At 36.7% G+C, this 23,691-nt stretch overlaps 1 protein-coding gene and 1 pseudogene across 1 annotated transcript in view; one reads left to right on the top strand and one right to left on the bottom strand.

Moving 5' to 3' along the window:
* Window positions 1-23,691, bottom strand: part of LMNTD1 (lamin tail domain containing 1) — a 537,731-nt gene that overhangs the window by 69,826 nt on the left and 444,214 nt on the right. The window contains exon 13 of the mRNA XM_043969355.1: window positions 12,656-12,747. Coding sequence (XP_043825290.1) covers window positions 12,656-12,747 — 92 coding nt within the window. The remainder of the gene's footprint in view (window positions 1-12,655; window positions 12,748-23,691) is intronic.
* LOC122727936 lies at window positions 12,913-13,423 on the top strand (annotated as a pseudogene).

The following is a 23,691-nucleotide window of genomic DNA, read 5'->3' as shown; positions in this document are numbered from 1 at the left end:
TCCTAGAAGAGTTTAGAAAGGAATTTAAAAAGCAAATTAGAGGGGGAGCCAAGATGGCAGAAAGGAAGCAGTAAGCTGCCTGAGCTCTCCTTCTGTTCCCTCAAAAAGAACATTAAATCAAGCCTCTGAATGGATTCTGAAACTACAGAACCTGCAAAGAGACAGAGAGACACAGTCTTCCAACCAGAAATAATTTAGAAGACTTCAGGAAAAGGTCGGTCTGACTCGAGCAAAAGGGAGGCCCAGTGCTGAGGGGGTCAGGGCAAGTCAGCAGAAGCAGTGGGCCACAGCCGAACAACTGAGGCCCCTGGAACCTGGCTCAAAAATCTGGTGGCCAAGAAGGACAGTGGAAAAACCTACCAGCACTGGCCAGGAGGGCAGGTTGCCAGCTGTAGGGCCACGAACAGGACAGGCGGGATCGGGCGCCTGGCCGAGTGTGCTCAGACAGGAAGTGCAGGGGGATGAACTGCACACACTATAAAGGCCTCAGAGTAAAAAGCCAGTCATACAGCACCTATACCCCTGCACAAGAAGCCCAAAACAGGGACCCTGGTGCCCTCAGAGCAGACCTCAACTCAACTTAAAAAATAAATAAATAAGCTGCAATAATGAGTAAGAAGCCAAAAAGAACCCTCTCCATTGAGAGCTTCTGTATCCATAGGGAAGAAGTCAACACAAACTCAGATGAGGACAATACCCTCAAATTGCCTACATGTGAAGCCTCACAAGGGAAGGTGAATTGGTCTCAAGAACAAAAAGCCTTCCTGGAAGAGCTCAAAAAGGATTTCAAAAATCAATTGAGAGAGGTGGAAGAAAAAATGGGGAGAGAAATGAAAGCAAAACAAGAAAACTATGAAAAAAGAATCAGCAGCTTGGAAAAGGAAGCACAAAGATTGACTGGCCAAATGGAAAAAAAAGTGCATAATTTCACTGAAGAAAACAATGCCCTAAAAAATTCATTTGGCCAAATGGAAAAAAAGGGTGCATAACCTCATTGAAGAAAACAATGCCTTAAAAAATTCATTTGGCTAAATGGAAAAAAAGGTGCATAATCTCACTGAAGAAAACAATGCCTTAAAAATTAAAATTGGACAGTTGGAAGATAAGGAATCCATGAGACACCAAGAATCAGTCAAGCAGAATCAAAAGAATGAAAAAATAGAAGAAAATGTGAAATACCTCATTGGAAAGACAACTGATCTGGAAAACAGATCCATGAGAGACAATTTGAGAATCATTGGACTGCCTGAAAGCCATGACCAGAAAAAGAATCTAGACACCATATTCCAGGAAATTATTAAGGAGAACTGCCCTGATATCATAGAATCAGAGGATAAAATCATTGTTGAAAGAATCCACTGATCACCTCCTGAAAGAGACCCCAAAAGGAAAACTCCAAGGAATATTGTAGCCAAATTCCAGAATTATCAGGTGAAGGAGAAAATACTCCAAGCAGATAGAAAGAAGCAATTTAAATATCATGGAGCCACAGTCAGGATTTCCCAGGACCTGGCAGCTTCAACATTAAAGGACCGCAAGGCTTGGAATATGATATTCCGGAAGGCAAAGGAGCTTGGATTGCAGCCAAGAATCTATTACCCAGCAAAAATGAGCATTCTCTTTCAGGGGAAAAGATGGACATTTAATGACATTGGGGACTTTCAATCTTTCCTGATGAAAAGACCAGAACTGAATAAAAAATTCGATGTTAACATACAAGACTCAAGAGAAGTTTAAAAAGGTAAACGGGGGGGGGGGTGTTACTCAATTAGGTTAAAGTGTTTATATCCCTACACGGGAAGATAATACTCATAACTCTTAAGAATTGTAAATGTATTTGGGCAGAGAGAAGGACTTTACACAGAGGGTATAAATATAAATTGTCTTTGATGTGATGATACAAAAAAAAATTAAGGGGTTAAAAAGGGAGTCTACGGGGAGGAGAGGAAAGGGGAGGTGGAATGGGATGAATTATATCATATGAAGAGGTGAAAAAAAAAACCTATTATAATAGAGGGAAAAAAAGGAGGGGTGAACATTGTTTCAACCCTACTCTCATTAGATTTGATTCAAAGAGGAATAACATATACATTCATTGGGATAAAGAAACAGCTCGTTCTTTAGGGAAGCAAAAGGGGAAGGGAAAGGGGGGGACTGATAGAAGGGAGGACAAAAGCAAGGGAGAAAAGGGTAAAGAAAAGAGAGGGGGATGATAAAAAGGGAGGGAAGATTGGGGGAGGCAGGGGTAAGAAGTAAAACGTCGGTGAGGAGGAATAGGGTGAAAGAAGGGGGGAAAAGTACAAGGGGGGTAAATAGAATGGAGGGGAATAGACAGTTAGTAATAATAACTGTGAATGTGAATGGGATGAACTCTGCTATAAAACGGAAGCAAATCGCAGAGTGGATTAAAAACCAGAATCCTACAATATGCTGTTTACAAGAAACACATTTGAAGCAGAGAGATACACACAGAGTAAAGGTACAAGGCTGGAGCAGAATATATTATGCTTCAGCTAAAGTAAAAAAAGCAGGGGATCAATCCTTATCTCAGACAAAGTGCAGGCAAAAATAGGTCTCATTAAAAGAGATAAGGAAGGAAATTACATCCTGCTAAAAGGTACTACAGATAATGAAGTGATATCAATATTAAAAATGTATGCGCCAAATGGTATAGCATCCAAGTTCTTAGAGAAGTTAAATGAGTTACAAGAGGAATTAGACAGTAATACTATACTAGTGGGGGATCTGAATCTCCCCCTCTCAGAATTAGATAAATCTAGCTGAAAAATAAATAAGAAAGAAGTGAAAGAGGTGAATGGATTACTAGAAAAGTTAGACATGATAGATGTCTGGAGAAAATTGAATGGGGATAGAAAGGAATATATCTTTTTCTCAGTAGTACATGGCACATTTTCAAAAATTGACCATGTATTAGGGCACAAAAACATCATAGTCAAATGTAGAAAGGCAGAAATAGTAAATGCATCCTTCTCAGATCATGATGCAATAAAAATTACATGTAAGAAAGAGCCAGGGAAAAGTGGAATGAAAATCAATTGGAAATGAAATAATTTCATTCTAAAGAATGAATGGGCCAAACAACAAATCATAGAAACAATCAATAACTCTATCCAGGAGAATGACAATAATGAAACATACCAAAATCTATGGGATGCAGCCAAAGCAGTGCTTAGGGGAAAATTTATAGCTCTAAATGATTACAGGAATAAAAAAAAAGAAAGAGGAGATTAATGAATTGGGCATTCAACTTAAAAAGCTAGAAAAAGAACAAATTAGAAATCCCCAATTAGATACTAAACTAGAGATCCTGAAAATTAAAGGAGAAATTAATAAGACTGAAAGCCAAAAAACTATAGAATTAATCAATAAAACTAAGAGCTGGTTTTATGAAAAAACCCAATAAAATAGATAAAATATTGGTTAATTTGATTAAAAAAAAGAAAGAAGAAAACCAAATTACTAGTATCAAAAATGAAAAGGGTGATGTTACCACCAATGAAGTGGAAATTAAATCAATAATTAGGAATTATTTTGCCCAACTGTATGTCAATAAATTTGACAATCTAAAGGAAATGGATGAATATTTACAAAAATACAAACTGCCCAGGTTAACGGAAGAGGAAATAAAATCCTTAAATAAACCCATATTAGAAAAAGAAATTGAACAAGTCATTAATGAACTCCCTAAGAAAAAATCTCCAGGGCCAGATGGGTTTACAGGTGAATTTTACCAAACATTTAAAGAACAATTAATTCCGATATTATACAAATTATTTGGAAAAATAGGTGAAGGAGTTCTACCAAAATCGCTTTATGACACAAATATGGTAGTGATACCAAAATCAGGCAAAGCAAAAACAGAGAAAGAAAATTTATAGACCAATTTCCCTAATGAATATTGATACTAAAATCTTAAATAAAATATTAGCAAGGAGATTACAGCAAGTGATCACCAGGATAATATACTATGACCAGGTGGGATTTATACCAGGAATGCAGGGCTGGTTCAACATTAGGAAAACTATTAACATAATCAACCACATCAATAAGAAAACCAACCAAAATCATATGATTATCTCAATAGATGAAGAGAAAGCTTTTGATAAAATACAGCACCCATTCCTAATAAAAACACTAGAGAGTTTAGGAATAGGTGGAGCTTTCCTTAAAATAATAAACAGTATCTACCTAAAGCCATCAGCAAGTATTATATGCAATGGAGATAAATTGGAGGCTTTCCCAATAAGATCAGGGGTGAAACAGGGATGTCCATTATCACCCCTATTATTTAATATTGTCCTAGAAATGTTAGCTTTAGCAATCAGAGAAGAAAAAGGAATTAAAGGAATTAGAATAGGCAAGGATAAAACAAAACTATCACTCTTTGCAGATGATATGATGGTATACTTAGAGAAGCCTAGAGAATCAACTCAAAAATTACTTGAAACAATTAAGAACTTTAGCAAAGTAGCAGGATATAAAATAAATCCACATAAATCATCAGCATTTCTATACATGACCAACAAAGTCCAGCAGCAAGAGATAGAAAGAGAAATTCCATTTAAAGTAACGGTAGATAATATAAAATACTTGGGAGTCTACTTGCCAAGACAAACCCAGGAACTCTATGAACACAACTACCAAACACTCTTCACACAAATCAAATCAGATCTAAATAATTGGAAAGATATCAATTGCTCAAGGATAGTGTTAAGGGCTAAAATTCTAGCTAGTCTGTCTAAAGTATCTAATGAGTGGTCGCCAATAAATTATAAGCTTTAGCAAGAGTTAGACTTTTAAGCATTTATTAAGGAGAATAAGAATTTGGTAAAGAGAGAGAAAGGCCTAGATTCCTATCTATTAAAGGGAGAGCACATTTCTAGCTCCCTTCTCCACCAGAGTCCAGAGGCAAGAGCGAGAGACCGAGCGCCAGTCTCTTCCTTCCTCCTCCCACTAGCCCGCGTCACTTCCTGACGCCAAAGAAAAGACTCCTGGTCTTGCCCTCAAAGACCTTCGCTTCATGGGTGGAACTCTTCTACAGTAGGTCTCCAGCAGGTGGCGTCATTCCAATCGTTACAATAGGCAGAGCTAATATAGTAAAAATGACAATACTACCCAAATTAATTTACTTATTCAGTGCAATACCAATCAGACTACCTAAAAATTATTTTATAGAGCTAGAAAAAATAATAACAAAATTCATCTGGAAAAACAAAAAATCAAGACTATCCAGGGAAATAATAAAAAAAAATTCACAGGAAGGTGGGTTAGTGGTACCAAACCTGGAGCTTTACTATAAAGCGGCAGTCATCAAAACTATCTGGTACTGGCTAAAAAATAGAGTGGTAGATCAATGGAATAGGCTAGGCACAGGAAATGCAGTAGTAAAAGACACTAGTAATGTACTGTTTGATAAACCCAAAGACTCCAGCCTCTGGGATAGGAACTCAGTATTTGACAAAAACTGCTGGGAAAACTGGAAGATAGTATGGCAGAAATTAGGCATAGACCAACATCTTATACCTTATACTAAAATAAGGTCAAAATGGATACATGATTTAGACATAAGAGGTGATACCATAGGTAAATTAGGAGAGAAAGGAATAGTTTACCTCTCAGATCTTTGGAAAGGAAAACAGTTTATGACCAAACAAGAGATAAAGTATATTATAAAATGTAAAATGGATGATTTTGATTACATTAAATTAAAAAATTTTTGTATAGAAACAATGCATCCAAAATTGGAAGGGAGGCAGAAAGCTGGGAAACAATTTTTATGGCCAGTACTTCTGATAAAGGCCTCATCTCTAAAATATATAGGGAACTAAATCAAATTTATAAGAATCCAAGTCATTCCCCAATTGAGAAATGGTCAAATTATATGAACAGGCAGTTTTCTGATGAAGAAACCAAAGCTATCTATTCCCATATGAAAATGCTCTAAATCTCTAATGATTAGAGAGATGCAAATTAAAGCAACTCTGAGGTACCACCTGACACCTATCAGATTGGCTAAAATGACAAAAAAGGAAAATAATAAATGTTGGAGAAGCTGTGGAAAAATTGGAACACTAATGCATTGTTGGTGGAGCTGTGAACTGATCCAACCATTTTGGAGAGCAATTTGGAATTATGCCCAAAGGGTGATAATGCTGTCCATACCCTCTGACCCAGCAATACCACTTTTGGGTCTTTTGCCCAAAGAAATCATGGAGAGGGGAAAGCGACCCACATGTACAAAAATATTTATAGCTGCTCTTTATGTGGTGGCAAGGAATTGGAAGTTGAGGGGATGCCCATTAATTGGGGAATGGCTGGACAAGTTGTGGTATATAAATACAATGGAATACTATTGTGCTGTAAGAAACGATGAGCAGGAGGAGTTCAGAGAAACCTGGAGGGTCTTGTGTGGGCTGATGATCAGTGAGATGAGCAGAACCAGAAGAATATTGTACACAGTATCATCAACATTGAGTGTTGATCTACTGTGATGGACTATATTCTTACCAATGCAATGGTACAGAAGAGTTCCAGGGAACTTATGATAAAAGAGGATCTCCAAATCCAGGAAAAAGAAGAGAAAGAACTGTGGAGTAGATGCTGAATGAACCATACTATTTCTTTTGTTTTTGGTGCTGATGTTTTTCTATTTTGAGGTTTTTTGTCATTGCTCTGATTTTTCTCTTATGACATGACTAATGCAGAAATTTGTTTAATGTTATTATGTGTGTGTGTGTGTGTGTGTGTGTGTATAAAACCTATAAAAGATTGCCTGCTGTCTAGGGAAAGGGGGAGGGAAGGGAGGGAGGGAGAAAAATCTGAAATCGCAAAGCTTATATAAACAATAGTTGAGAACTATCTTTACATGTAATGGTAAAAAAATAAAATAGAGAAGTAGAAGAAAAATTTGGAAAAGAAATGAAAGTAATGCAAGATAATCATGAAAAAAGAGTCAACAGCATGGAGAAAGATATAAAAAAATTTACCCAGTAAAATCAACTGGAATTAGCTAAATGGAAATGGAAATACAAAAGGTCACTGAAGAAAATAAAAATTAGAATTGAACAAGTGGAAACTAATGATTCTATGAGACATTAAGATACAATAAAACAAAACCAAAAAGTAAAATAATAGAAGAAAATGTGAAATTTCTCATTGGGAAAGCAACTGACCCAGAAAATAGATCCAGAAGAGTTAATATAAAAATTATTGAATTACCAAAAAGCCATGATAAAAAAAGCTTGGACAATGCAATATCTTTTAAGAAATTATAAAGAAAACTATCCTGATATATTAGAACTAGAGGGCAAAATAGAAATGGAAAGAATCCACTGATCACTGCCTGAAAGAGACTTCGAAATGAAAACTCCCAGGAACATCAAAGCTAAATTCCAGAGCTCACAGTATGGCAAGCAGCCAAAAAGAAGCAATTCAGATATTGTGGAGATAACAGTCAGGATCACACAAGATTTGACAGCTTCCACATTAAAGAACTGGAGGACTCAGAATACGATATACTGGGAGGCAAAGGAGTTAGGTTTACAACCAAGAATCACCTACCTAGCAAAACCGAATATAATCCTTCATGAGAAAAAAATCAATATTTAACAAAATAGGGGGCTTTCAAGCATTACTAATGAAAGGACCAGAGTTGAATAAAAAAATGTGACTTCCAAATACAAGATTCAAGGGAAACACAAAAAGGTAAAAAAGAAACAAGAAAAAAAAAAGAAATTCAATGAGATTGAAATATTTCTATTTCTATATGGCAAGATAATATTTGTAACTCTTAATAACTTTATTACTTATAAGAGCAATTAGAAGGAATATATGTAGACAGTAGGTGTGGATATAAGGTGACATTAAAAGGGTGATACCCCCAAAACCAAAATAAAGGAGCAAGAAAGAGATTACACTAGAAGAAAGAGGGGAGAGAGCAAGTGGGGTAAATTATCACACATAAGAGGCACAAAAAAGCCATTATAATGGAGGGGATGGTGGAGGGGGGAGGTGGTGGGCAATGCTTAAAACTTACTCTCATCAAAATTGGCTCAAGGAGGGAATAACACACATTCAGTTGAATATAGAAATCTATCTTACCTCATGAGGAAGTAAAAAAGGGATGAAGATAATAGAAGGAGAGGAACTAATAAAAGGGGGGGTATATAGGGGAAGGCAATTATCAGAAGTAAAATACTTGTATGGAGGGAAAAGATGGGTTATAAAGGGGAATAGAAAAGCAAAAAATAGCATGGAGGGAAGTACAAAGTTAGTTATCATAACCAAATGTGAATGAGATGAGTTCACCCATTAAATGGAGGCAGATAGCAGAATGGATTAAAAACCAAAATCCTACAATATGTTGTTTACAAAATATACATTTGAAGTAGAGAGACATACAGAGCAAAGGTAAGGGACTAGAACAAAATCTATTATGTATCAGCTGACCAAAGAAAGCAGGGGTAGCAATCATGATTTTAGACAAAGTAAAAGCAAAAATAGATCTAATTAAAAGAGATAAAGAAGGAAATATATGTTGTTGAAAGGTACCATAAAGGAAAAAAAGAAAGGTACCATAAGCAATGAAGCCATATAGGTACTTAACATATATGCATCAGATGGTACAGCATCTAAATTTTGGAAGGAAAGGTTGAATGAGTTACAGGAGAAAATATATAATAAAACTATACTAGTGGGGGACCTTAATCTTCTCCTCTCAGAACTGGATAAATCTAACCAAAAAATAAACAAGAAAGAAGTTAAGGAAGTGAATAAAAATCTGGAAAAGTTAGATATGATAGACCTCTGGAGAAAACTGAATGGGAATAGAAAGGAATATATCCTTTTCTCAGTGCTACATGGCATCTACACAAAAATTGACCATGTATTAGGACATAAACACTTCATAAACAAATGCAGAAAAGCAGAAATAGTAAACATGTCCTTTTCAGATAATAATTCAATAAAAATTACATTCAATAATAGACAAGGGAAAGAGATAAAAAATTAATTGATAATTAATGAATCTGATCCTAAAAATGGGTATAAGAACATATATATATATATAAACAATCAATAATTTAATTAAAGAAAATGACAATAATGAGGCAACATTTCAACATTTATGGGATACAGCCAAAGTGGTACTTAGGGGAAATTTTATAACTCTAATTACATCAATAAAACAGAGAAAAAGGAGATCAATGGATTGGGCATGTAAGTAAAAAAAAACCCTAGAAAATGAACAAATTAAAAATCTCCAATTAAAACACTAAGTTGGAAATCCTGAAAATCAATGGAGAGCTTACTAAAACTGAAAGTAAGAAAACCATTGAATTGACAAATAAAACCTGGTTTTATGGGGGGGAGGGGGAGAACAAACCAATAAAATAGATTAACCATTGGTTAATTTGATTAAAAAAGAAAACCAAATTACTAGTATCAAAAATGAAAGGGGTGAACTCACCACCAATGAAAAGGAAATATGACAATTGTTAGGAGCTATTTTGCCCAAGTATATGCCAATGAATCTGACAATCTAAATAAAATATTATGGGTATTCTATAAAAATATAATTATCTAGATTAACAGAAGAAATAAAATATTTAACTGAATCTTAGAAAAAGAAATTGAACAAGCCATCAATGAACTTCCTAAGAAAAATAGCCCCAGGACCAGATGGATTCACAAATGAATTCTAAGAAACATTTAAAGAACAATGAATTGCAATACCATATAAACTATTTGGGAAAATGGGTAAAGGAGTCCTACGAAATCCCTTTTATGAGACCAATAAGGTGCTAATACCTAAACCAGGAAGAGTAAAACAGAGAAAGAAAATTATAGATCAATTTCCCTAATGAATATCGATGCAAATTTTAAAAATAAAACACTAGCAAAGAGATTACAGCAATTTATCATAAGGATCATACACTATGACCAGGTAGGATTTTTACCAGGAATGCTGGGATGGTTCAGTGTTAGTAAAACTATTAGCATAATTGACCATATCAATAACAAACCCAACAGAAATCATATGATTATCTCAATTGATGTAGAAAAAGCCTTTGATAAAATACAGAACCCATTCCTATTAAAAATATTAGAGATCATAGGAATAAATGGAGCTTACCTTAAATGACTACACACACACACACACACACACACACACACACATGTGCACATAAAAACAATCAGCAAGCATTATCTGTAATGGTACTAAGTTAAAAGCCTTCCCAATAAAAATCAGGGGTGAAGCAAGGATGCCCATTATCACCTCTATTATTTAATATTGTACTAGAAATGGTAGCTAAAGCAGTAAGAAAAGAAAAATAAAGGAACTAGAATAGGCAATGAGGAAAAAACTTATCATTCTTTGCAGATGATATGTTATACTTAGAAAATCCTAGAGAATCAACTGATAAAACTATTTGAATTTATTAATAACTTTAGCAAAGTTGCAGAATACAGAATTAACCCACATAAATCATCAGCATTTCTATATATCACTAACAAAGTCCAGCAGCAATGGAAAGAAAGAGAAATTCCATTTAAAATAACTGTAGACAATATAAAATGGCATCTGCCTGTCAAGACAAACCCAGGAACTATATGAGCACAACTATAAAACACTTGGAAAAATATTAATTGCTCATGGGTAGACTGAGACAATATAATAAAAATGACAATCTTACCTAAATTAATCTATTTATTTAGCACCATACCAATAAAACTATCAAAATTATTTTATAGATCTAGAAATAATAAAAACAAAATTCATCTGGACGAACAAAAGTTCCAGGTTATTAAAGGAATTAATGGAAAAAATGTGAAAGAACATAGTCTAGTCATATTAAATCTCAAGCTGCATTATAAAGTGGTAATTATCAAAACAATATGGCACTGGCTAAGAAATAGAGTGATAGATCAGTGGAACAGAATACCTATGAATTATACTATAGTAAATGACTATAGTAATCTAATATATGATAAACCCAAAGATGCAAACTTTTGGAACAAAAACTGAGTCAAATTCATAAAAATGCAAGTCATTCCCTAACTGATAAATGGTCAAATTTATAAGTTTTTAGACAAAGAAATTAAAGCTATCTATAGTCATATGAAAAAATGCTCTAAATTACTATTGATCAGAGAAATGCAAATTAAGACAACTCCAAGGTAACCATCTCACATCTATCAGAGTGGCTAATATAACAAAAAAGGAAAATGTTGGATGTTGGAGGGGATGTGGGAAAACTGGGATGCAAATCCACTGTTGGTGGAGTTGTGGAGTTGTGAACTGCTCCAACCATTCTGGAGAACAATTTGGAACTATGCTCAAAGGGCTATAAAACTGTCCATACCCATTGAGTCAGTAATAGCACTGCTAGGTTTATATCCCAAAGACATAGCAAAAAAGAGAAAAAAGACTTATTTGTACAAAAATATTTCTAGCAGCTCTTTTTGTGGTAGCTAAGAATTAGAAATCGAAGGGGTACCCATCAGTTGGGGAATGGCTAAACAAGCTGTGGTATATGATTGTATTGGGATATTATTATTCTATAAGAAATGACAAACAGTATAATTTCAGAAAGGCCCAGAAAGACTTAAATGAAACAACATAGTAAAGTCAGCAGAACCAGGAAAACGTTGTACATAGTGACAGCAATATTGTTCAATGAGGAACTGTGAATACTTAACTATTCTCAATAATCCAATGATCCAAGACAATCCCAAAGGACTAATGCTGAAGCATACTATCTACCTCCAAAGAAAGAATAGCTACTGATGGAATATAGACTGAAGCATGTTATTTTTTACTTTCTTTCTTTAATTTTATTTTATTCAAGTCTTCTTATACAAAATGACTAATATGGTAATGTTCTACATAATTGCATATACAGAACCTATATCTGACTGTTTACCACCTCAGGAAGAGGGGAGGGAGGGATAGAATTTGGAACTCAAAACTTTAAATAAAAATGTTTATTTGAATCTAAAAAAAGAAAAAAAAAAGAAGAAAAAACTAGTTTTGAAGGTACCACAAAAGGATACATTTTTTATAAAAATGGACCTATAATCTCACTAAATAATCTCAGCTAATATTCTGCTAATCATAAGGGGTCAAAAAAATTATTAGTGGAATTACAATGTACTTTCTCTCTTTTTTTTTCTTTTTAGTGAGGCAATTGGGGTTAAGTGACTTGCCCAGGGTCACACAGTTAGTAAGTGTTAAGTGTCTGAGGCCACATTCGAACTCAGGTACTCCTGACTCCAGGGTCGGTGCTCTATCCACCGCACCACCTAAGCTGCCCCTACAATGTACTTTCAAACTATTTTTCTAAGTCCTTCTAGAGAGGTTTTATGTTATATGCAGTACTAGGAACTGGGGGGTATAGTATAAAAGTGAAGCTTGTTTCCTACCCTCATAGATCTTGTTAGCTAATAGGGAAAACAAAATAAATATAGACAGATAATAACATATTTATAGAAAACTAATGACCTGAGGCCATTACATGATGAGTATTTCCACACAGGTTTTAAAGAGACTTGTAATGATAAGGTTTCTTCCCCTAACATTAAACACACACACACACACACACACATATACAGGATTAACAACACTGTTACTCACCCCTGAAGATGGAGCTGATCTCCTCCCACTTTTGTGATTCAGGTGGCCTGTGTTTTTGTTTCTTCGGGTTCCAGCAGTCAAAGAGTAGGGGGCTAGGGAGGGAAGATGGGATGTGGGAATCAAGTTAATTTTTCAAGCTGAGATTTTTGTACTAAAACAATTTCTGTAATAAACTAACAATAACAACAATGGGTTTCCTTTTATTTTTGAACCAAAGCCTTTAGAATAGCATTACACCCTTTCCGCCGGCTCTGCCATATTCCAGTGAGTTGCCAAAATGACGAACACAAAAGGAAAAAGGAGAGGAACACGTTACATGTTTTCTAGGCCCTTTAGAAAACATGGTGTTGTCCCTTTGGCTACGTATATACGGATATACAAGAAAGGTGACATTGTAGATATCAAGGGTATGGGCACAGTTCAGCAAGGAATGCCCCACAAATGTTACCATGGCAAGACCGGACGGGTCTATAATGTTACTCAACATGCTGTAGGCATTGTTGTAAACAAACAGGTTAAGAGCAAGATTCTAGCCAAGAGAATTAATGTGCATATTGAGCATATTAAGCATTCTAAGAGCAGAGATAGCTTCCTGAAGAGGGTAAAAGAAAATGACCAGAAGAAGAAGGAAAGCCAAAGAAAAAGGCCACCTGGGTTCAACTGAAACGTCAGCCTGCTCCACCCAGAGAAGCACACTTTGTGAGGACCAATGGAAAGGAACCCGAGCTGTTGGAACCAATCCCCCTACGGAATTCATGGCATAAATGACTAAAAAACATAATAAAAAGATTCTTGGAAAATAAAAAAAAGAATAGCATTACATAGTGACCACAACATAGTCCTTAATCTTTTAGATACTTTTAGTGTGTGTGTGTGTGAGCATTTGGGTTAAGTGACATTGCCCAGGGGTCACACAGCTAGTGTCAAGTGTCTGAGGTTGGATTCGAATTCAGGTCCCCCTGGCTCCAGAGCCAGTGCTCTATCCACTGCTCCACCTAGCTCTAGCCACTTAAATACTTTTTAAATGTGAAAGGAAACTTTTAATTATTATTAAGTTAAAAGTTTCATAAGACTGATTTTTTTTTTTTGCAGGGCAATGAAGTTAAGTTACTTGCCCAGGGTCACAAAGCTAGTAAGTGTCAATGTCTGAGGTCAGATCTGAACTCAGGTCTTCCTGAATCCAGGGCAAGTACTTTATCCATTATGCCACCTAGCTGCCCCCAAAAGATGGATTTTTTTTGTGTGTGTGCATGTGTTGAGGCAATTGGTGTTAAGTGACTTGCCCAGGGTCACACAGGCTAGTAAGTGTTAAGTGTTTGAGGGCCGGATTTGAACTCAGGTCCTCCCAACTCCAGGGCCATTGCTCTATCCACTGCACCATCTAGCTGCCACCAATAGACTGATTTTTAGAAGGAAACAATCACAATTTGGGTAGGGAAGAAGCATGATAATATCAGTCCTACACATGTATTTTTTTATTATTATACAAACATTTTATTTTGCAAATAATTTTAACCATCCAGAAAAATTGCCTCATAAAATTCATATACTACTATAGCCTTATGATTAATTATCTTGTAGGGGAGGTGCCAGGAGTCTGATGAAGTATATCATATCATAAATTCCTAATTAATCCAAATTTTAAAAAATATTATTTCTGGTTCTACAGTCATTTCTTTTCTATCCTTAGTTTTTGGTACTTGGTCAAATTCTGTTATTGATCTTAGAAACAAACTGAATGTTATTAGTTTTTGTATCATTTGAACTTCTCCCACACATATAGCTAGTATATGCAAAGTTGGTTGGTTGGTGGTAGTTGTTGAAGAGGGGCCAAATAACATCATTTTGTTACGAGTCAAGTTACATACAGTGTGTCTGACAGTGGCCTGGATCAACCTATATGGGCTCAGAATGCTCTACCACAGATTGGGTACAAATAGTCCATGTGAACTTTTGGAATGGAGATGTCTACCTCATGTTTCTTTGAGTTTACTTCAATTCTGCATTGTTCATAGAGCACAGTGCCTCCTTCTCTGGCATGGGTAGGCCATGTGAGTGGTCTTGCTAGTGTTTCCTATGTCTAACAATAGATCCCAAAGGTTCTTCAGAGAGACCTTGAAAGTATCCTCATATTGCTTCGTCTGACCACCATGTGGGGGTGCCTGCCTTGTGTAAATTCTCCATAAAATAGTCTATTAGGCAAGCATATGTTACCATTCCAACAATGGGGCCAGCCCATTGGAATCGTACCCTCTGCAGGAGAGCTTGCATGTTGGGGCAGTTTAGTTTTTAGAAAAGACCTCAGCATCTGGCACCTTATGCTGCTAGGTGATCTTCATGGTGCTGGTAGATTGTCCAGGTTTCACAAGCATACAGCAATAAGTCAGGATAATGCCTCTTATAGACCTTCAGTTTGGGTAATCTAATACCTCTTCCCTCCATGATTTTCCTTCAGAGCCTCCCAACACTGAGCTAGCTCTGGCAATGTGCATGTCAACCTCATCATCAATGTGTATATCTCTGGAAAGTTTACGGCCAAGGCAAGTGAACTATCTACAGTATTCAAAATGTTTCCATTTGCTGTAGCTCATGGTTTCACATTTGGATGGTGTGGTGCTGGCTGGTGAGCTCCTGTGTTTTCTTGGTGTTAACTGTTAGGCCAGAATTAGCACAAATGTCAAAATAATCTTTTTTTTTTTTAAATTTAGTGAGGCAATTGGGGTTAAGTGACTTGCTCAGGGTCACATAGCTAGTAAGTATTAAGTGTCTGAGGCCAGATTTGAACTCAGGTAAACTCCTGAATCCAGGGCCAGTGCTCTATCCACTGTGCCACCTAGCTGCTCCCCCACAAAATAATCTTTAAAGAAATAATAAATTTACAAAGGAGTCAGGAGTGATTACATGGAAAACTAGGGCATCTCACACAGATAATCACTGTCCATTGTTTGGTTCAATTTGGAAAGGGAGAAGAATCTTAGAGGTAGATTGAGGATTTTACTTAGAGGAGATGAGAGGAAAAGGGAGGAGAGGAGAAGTTTAGATTAAGTAGTATTTGATAAGAACTAAAGTTTAATGTGAAACCTGCAACTATTTTGTGCTCTTTATATGTTTAATTTTGTTCTGTATTATTTCACTTGATTTAAGAATAACATGCTACCATTTCAGTATTTTAAGGGCCCCATTTTTATTGGTATAAGTTTTCTTCTACCAAATACTTGGTCGATGCCCTTCATGAATTGCTGTAGACAGATTCATCACTTAGTGGTCAACCTTTTGGTGATTACCTCCTCTGTACTTAAGTCTGGTCCACATGTGACAGATACTTAGCCTGTTTTTGGTTCTTTACTTGAAAACTTTGAATTGTGGCAGTGTTAGGGAAGTCCAGTGGCAAAGTCATAGCTACAGTGTCCCAGGACTTCATAGTTAGAAGGGACCTCATCAGCCATACAGTACAATCCATATCTGAAAAAGGATTCTTCACTATTACTTAGTAATATATAGGTATCCAGCCTCTGCTCTAAGACCTCCAATGATGGTGAACCCATTATTTCATGAACATCCTGCTTTTATAAAAGTCAAATTGTTGGCGGCAGCTAGGTGGCGCAGTGGATAAAGCACTGGCCCTGGATTCAGGAGTACCTGAGTTCAAATCTGGCCTCAGACACTTGACACCTTAACTTAGCTGTGTGACCCTGGACAAGTCACTTAACCCTCATTGCCCTTGGAGAAAAAAAAAGTCAAATTGTTAGGAAGGTTTTTCTAGACATCAAGTCTTAATTTCCCTTTTTGCAGCTTCTCCCTTTTTCTCCTGGTTCTGACTTTAATGACAAAAAGGAACAAATATAAGACTCTCTTCCACATGACAGCTCTTCAAATAATTATAGCTATCACATATTATGTGAGTTCTCTCTTATCCAGGCTAAGCATCTCAAATTCCTTCTACTGATAGTGACATCAGTTCACCATACTGGTTTCTCTCTAATTTATCAATGTTCCTGCCCAGAATATCATCTGACTATAGGAGAGTACAGAAAGTTTGTCATCTACTTATCACTAAAAGCTATTGCTTCTTTAAAGTAGCTCAAGGCTGCATTAGGTTTTGGGGTTTCTTTTTTTGGCAGGGGCAATGAGGGTTAAGTGACTTGGCTCAGGGCCACCACAGCTAGTAAGTGTCCAGTGTCTGAGGCTGGATTTTAACTCAGTCCTCCTGATTCCAGGGCCGGTGCTTGATCCACTGAGCCATCTTAGCTGGCCCCATTTTTTGTTTTTTGACTGTCATACTACATTGCTGGAAGAATAGCAGCATGGCAAATCTAAACCTTGGGGTTCACCTTGGGAGCAAAACCTAAATTTAACATAAAGTTAAAATGTCAAGAAATAGGCTAGAAAAATGAACAAACAGTCCTCTAGAGGCATGGGCTGGTCACTAAATGGATTAGAATTTTCAAGTCTTTTGAAGATGGTGGAGGAAAGGCAGTGAGCTCTCAAACTCATGACATGATCACTCCAAAAAAACATCCAAATAATGCCATAGGACAATTCCTGGAGCAGAAAAACCCACAGAAGAATGTGCTGAAATCATCTTCCAACCAAAGACAGCTTGGAAGGGTTGGAAGGGAGTGGAGCTGCTATGCTGAGACAGGGAGTGGAACCCAACCACACAATCACCCTGACACAGATTCCAGTCCCAAGAAGGACATACCTGGGGTCGTGCAGTGGGTGACTGTCTTGTGGTCTGAGAATGGGTTTTGGCTGGGATCTCCCTAGATCCAGGGTGGATGCTTTGTGTACTGTGTCACCTAGCTGCCCCATGATGACATCTTTGGGGTAAAATTGAGGGTGAGGGGAATGCACCTGGGGGAGGGGGAAGGCAGAGGTAGCATGGGGGTGAAATCCCATATGAAAGAAGACAGGAAAGGGCTATGGAGTGGTGGGATGAATTGGGGGAGGAGCAGGGCAGTAAGTGAATTTTACACTCATCAAGGCTCAAAGACCTTAGTCTTACCAGGGTTGCCTTGAGGAGAGGATTAACACACACACCCAACTGGGTGGAGTAATCTATTTGATCTGGGCAGTAAATGAGCCTAACACTAATCAGAATTGGCTCAAAGACCTCAATCTCATCAGAACTGGCTCAAGGAGGGAATAACATACACACGTCAATTGGGTAGAGTAATCTATCTAACCCTGCAGGAAAATAGGAGAGAAGGGGATAAAGAGAGGGTGGCAAAAGAAGTGGAGTGCAGATAGGGGAGGGGACAGACAGAAGCTAGTCCCTTTTGAAGAAGTGATAGGGTGAAAGAAGATAAACAATAGAGTAAATATTATGGGGAAGAGAATAGGATGAAGGGAGGACAGGTTAACATAGTATCATGAAAAAGAGAAAAGGGAAAAGTTATACCAAAAAATATGTTATCAGCAACTCTTTGTGGTGGCTAAGAAGTGGGAATCAAGAGAAATGTCCATCAATTGAGAATGACTGAAGAAGCTGTGGCATATGATTGTAGAGGAATGGTATTGTGCTATAGGAAATGACAAATAGGATGATACTAGAAAAAACCTGGAAAGACTCATATGAACTTATAGTGAAGTGAGCAGAACTGGAAGGACATTGTACATAGTAACAGCAGTATTTGTTAGATGAGCAATTGTGGAATGACTTAACTACTCTTAGCAATACGGTGATCCAAGACAGCAAGGGGCAGCTAGGTGGTGCAGTGGATAGAGCACTGGCCCTGGATTCAGGAGGACCATGAGTTCAAATCCGGCCTCAAGACACTTACTAGCTGTGTGAACCTTGGGCAAGTCACTTAACCCCAATTGCCTCACAAAAAAAGAAAAAAGGAAAAAAAAAGAATTACTGGACTACCTGAAAAGCCATGATAAAAAAGAACCTAGGACATCATCTTTCAGGAAATTATCAAGGAAAACTATCCTGATATCTTAGAACTAGAAGGTAAAATAGAAATTGAACAAATCCACTAATCACCTGAAAGAGATCCCAAATGAAAAGTCCCATATCATAGTCTAATTCCAGAGCTCTCAGGTCAAGAAGAAAATATTTCATTCAGTAAGAAAGAAAAATTCAAATATCATGGAGACAGTCAGTCACACAGTCAGGATAAAATAAGATTTAGCAGCTTCTATAGTAAAGGATCAAGGGGCTTGGAATGCGATTTCTGGAATGTAGAGGAGTTAGGATTATAATCAAGAATCACCTACCTAGCAAGACAGTATAATCCTTTAGGAGAAATGGACATTTACAGACTAGAGGACTTTCAAGCATTCCTGATAAAACCCCACAGCTAAATAGAAATGTTCATTTTGAAATATAAGACTTAAGAGAAGCATAAAAAGGTAAATAGGAAAGAGAAATGCAAGAGAATTCAGATACAGTTAAGCACTAGTACATTCCTACATAGGAAGATGACTCCTAAGAACTTTATCATTATTAAAATAGTTAGAAGTTTAAATTATAGGGGGTGAGAAAAGGGATGCACTGGGAGAAGAGAGAAGTGGTAAAATAGGTAAGTTGCTCACATAAAAGAGGTGTGAAAGCGTTTACATTAAAGCAGAAGATGGGATGGAGTGGCAGAAAATGCTTGAACCTGACTCTCACTGGAATTGGCTCAAAGAGGGAATAGCATACCATTCAGTTGGGTATCTTGCTATGGCAGGGAAGTAGGAAGGTAAGGGGGATAAGTGAAGGGGGAACTGATAGAAGGGGAGATTTGATTAGGGGAGGGCAATGCTCAGAAGGAAAACACTTTTGAGGAGCGACAGGGTAAAAGAAGAGAGGGAAAGAGAGTGAGAGCAAGAGCGAGAGCAAGAGCAAGAGAGAAGGATAAACAAGAAGAAAATAGGGATGAAGGGAGAATAAATAATTGGTAGTCATAATTGTGAAAACATTTTTACAGCAGGCTTCTCTAATAAAGACCTCATTTCTCAAAGATACAGAAAACCGAGTCAAATTTATAAGAATACAAGTCATTCTGTAATTGATAATCAAAGGATATGAGCAGACAGTTGTCAGATGAAGAAATTAAAGCTTTCTATAGTCATATATGAAAAATGCTCTAAATAACTATTGATTAGAGACATAAATTAAAACAACTCTGAGGTACCACCTTGCATCTATCAGAGTGGCTAATGTGACAGAATATGAACATGACAAACCATTGGAGAGAATGTGGGAAGACTGGACACTAAAGCACTTTTGGTGTGATTTGTGATCTGATCCACCATTCTGCAGAGAAATTTGGAAGTATGCCCAAAAAGTTATAAAACTGTGCATACCCTTTGGTACTAGGTATGTATACCAGAAGGGATTTTAAAAAAAATAAAAAAAGGACTTACATGTGCAAGAAAATATAGCAGAACTTTTAGTGGTAGAAAAGGAATTGGGAACTGAGGGAATGCCCATCAATTGGGAGATGACTGAACAAATTATGGTACATAATTGTGATAGGATACTATTGTGCTATAAGAAATGATGAGCAGCATGCTTTCAGAAAAACCTGAAAAAACTTATATGAACTGATGCAAAGTGAAGTGAACAGAAAGAAAACATTGTACAGAGTAACAGCAATATTGTATTAACTGTGAATGATTTAGCTATTCTCATCAATACAACAATCCAAGACGAATTCTGAAACACTTATGATAAAATGTTATCCATTTCCAGAGAAAGAACTTAAGAAGTGTGAATGCAGATTGAGAGCACACTCTTTAAACTTTATTATTTCTTGTTTTTATGGGGTTTTTTTTGGTGGAAAAAGGGGAGGGTCTGTGTCTCTTTAATAACATGACTAATAGGGAAATGTTCTGTAGAACTACATATTATAATCCATATTAAATTACATGCCTTCTCAAGGAAAGGGTTAGGAAGGGAGGAGAGATTTGAAACTCAAAATGTTAAAAATTGTTGTTACATAAAATAAAATATTTAAAGAATAAAAAATGTTAACCTCACAGGGCCAAATTACAATCTCTGGGACACTTCACCACTGGAGGGCCAAGAATGACATTGAACAACTAACACCATCCTCTGAGCCATTTAATTCCTTTTGACTCAAATTAAGATAATAAGGTTTTAATTATTTGATTAGTACATACCTTTCCACATTTCAACAAAATTACTCTGAGAGATTTTATCAAATGTATTGCTAAAATTTAGTAAGTTATGTCAACAGTCTTCCGATCAATTAGTTTTAATAACTTGTCAAAAAAGGAAAAGTTAATATGGCATGACATTCTTTCAGAACTGGCTCTTTGGAATCACTAATTCTTTTTCTATAGGTTCAATGAGTTCAATTATATTTCTAAGAATTTCCCAGGAATTAAAGTCAAGCTCACTGCTCTATACTTTGCAGACTTTGTTTCTCATTCTTTTTTTTGAAAATTAAGACTATATTTTCCTCTCTTCTGGTACAGTGGATAGAGCACTGGGCCAGGAGTCATGAAGACACTTCTCTTCATGAGTTCATATCGAATCTCAGAAACTTACTGTGTGACCATGGACAAGTCACTTCACCATGTTTACCTCAGTTACTCGTCTGTAAAAATGAACTGAGAAGATATGGCAAACCACACCAGTATCTTTGCTAAGAAACTTGAAAAGGGGTCACAAAGATTTGGACACAACTGAAAAATGACTCAAAGTCAAAGTTTCCCCCTCTCCAGTGCCTCTATAAGATTTCTTCCATTCTCCATAAATGTTTCAAACATTAATGACAGTAGCCTGGCAATCATCCATTTTTTCAGCAGATAAGGACTTATTCATCTGGTGACTTGAATTCATCAAGGCCAACTAGGTGCTTTCCTGGGCTAGCCTACCCATGGGATGCTATCTATCCTTCTTCTGAACTCTATGAAATTTGTACTCGCCAAATCTAGGGTATATGCCAGACTATTTCCAGCATTTCTCTCTTTCCCTTATCATAAATTCTAGGGAAAGCAGTGTTCAACCCAATGTTCCCATTATTCCCACCTCAGTAACTTCAATTCTCCCTTTTAAGTGATGGGAACATCCAGCACAGAATTATCACTCATTGGGTTGCTCCAGCTTTTGAAGGATGAATTCTCATTAAGGCATTTCATAAGTTATTAGCCAGTCTGTTTTTGGAAGAAAGAGAGCTCTAGCAGATATATGCAAAATGAGTCCCTCATCACTATATAGCGTGTATTCATGTCATATTTTTATTCTTTTTTCTGGAATTGTTCTTTCTGTTGGGGTGGTCTATAGTAATTCTGATGAGAAAACCCTTTTTTTGTTTCTGCCTTCTTTGAGCTTCAATCAAATGCTCTCCATCAGGCTTTCTCCCTCTCCCTGAATGGGTCCTGGATTTCTTCGCATGAATATACTTTATTAGTATACAATGCTACTCCCCGTTCCTTCTTGCCTATTCTGTTCCTTTTTGAATGAGGGGCTTCCAGGACTGCATTTCAGTAATGGGTTTCAAAACACCATGTCTTAGTGAGAATCATGGGGTTAAACTTGTCTCCTTGTATTAAAAGATCTTGGGGCAGCTAGATGGTGCAGTGGATAGAGCACCGGCCCTGGAGTCAGGAGTACCTGAGTTCAAATCTGGCCTCAGACACTTAACACTTACTAGCTGTGTGACCCTGGGCAAGTCACTTAACCCCAATTGCCTCACTTAAAAAAAAAAAAAGATCTTGAATTCCTCTTATTGACTAAATTTTGGACCTCTGTGCATAGACTTGAGGCTACAGAATTTACTACTGGTAGTTTTCTTAAATTTTGTCTCCTGTGAACTGTCTCAATTGCTTTTCTTCCTTCCAATTTTTTAAATATACAGTTTATGGTAGAGAAATCAAGATGTTTTCCTTCCTTTCCCATAGGATTTTTTTTTAAGCGTAGGGCCCTATTGATTATATTTGCAAGACTTCAGACAAATACATTCTTACCTGCCTTTGTTAGGAGCACTCTCAAGAGTTTAGTATTAGTTTATTTAAAGCCTTGATCCAGAAATCTTAATCCAGCACTCAAACACCATCTTGTTAGTCAGATGTTCACTTCACAAATACATTTTTTCATTTTTTCTTGCCTTGATGGGATGCGCTGAGGAAAATAAAGCTGTGTCCCTATGGTTTTTAGTTTAGATTTTGTGATATTTGACAAAACTTTTGAGGTTTCTTCTGGTAATATCATTTCTGCCCATGTGGATCATTAGAAATTGTTAGAGGTTACCTTTTTTGATAAGCATTAGGAGATAATATTGGATTCATACCCACAGGAAGACAATAGTCATTGCTATTATTGCCTCTATATTTCCAAGCAGGAAGTTACTCTTTTCTTCTTTTAACACTTTCATTCAATGTTCTTTTGTAATGTTCTTTCATGTGACTGATTCTGTGGGCTTACCTTTATCATTCCTTGAAGGACAAGAAGTTACTCCTCTCTAGAATAGTCTCAATTTTTTTAACTCTAAGTTTATGACTGCCCTGATTGACACTCTTCTACCTTTCACACTCCTGACAATGTGTCAAGATTCTCCTTGTCTCCTCAGATCCCCCCTGCTACCTCACTGAACACTTTATTGTCCATGATAAACTGGAGAGGCATCTCACTTGGAACATAGTTCAGTTGCCTATGGCAAAAATATAAACATCACCCAGTCCATGTAAGTCACAGCAAACTCTTCTCCCTGATCTCCATACTTATTGAGCATCTCAGCCTTAAAGATAACAAAACAAAACTACCCCCAAACTACTTATTAGTGTTTAAACTTTACCGTCCTATACACCTTCCTTTAGACTTTTTATTATCTCTCAATACCTTGACTGATACAGGCAACTTCCTTTCCTTTGTCACAACAACTTGATAAACACAATATTACTTCCTTTCCTCCTTTGAGACTAATTCCTATACACACATATACAGAAACACACGTATATGTATATATATGTTAGTGTATGCATGTGGTATGTGTATTTCACCAAGTATGTATTTTTTCTTTTTTTCTTTTTTTTTTTTTTGCGGGGGCAACGAGGGTTAAGTGACTTGCCCCAGCTAG

This window comes from Dromiciops gliroides, chromosome 5, assembly GCF_019393635.1.
Source record: "Dromiciops gliroides isolate mDroGli1 chromosome 5, mDroGli1.pri, whole genome shotgun sequence".
NCBI classification, from domain to species: Eukaryota; Metazoa; Chordata; class Mammalia; order Microbiotheria; family Microbiotheriidae; genus Dromiciops; species Dromiciops gliroides.
Note: the sequence above shows the minus strand (reverse complement) of the source record. Positions and strands in the feature narration are given on the sequence as shown.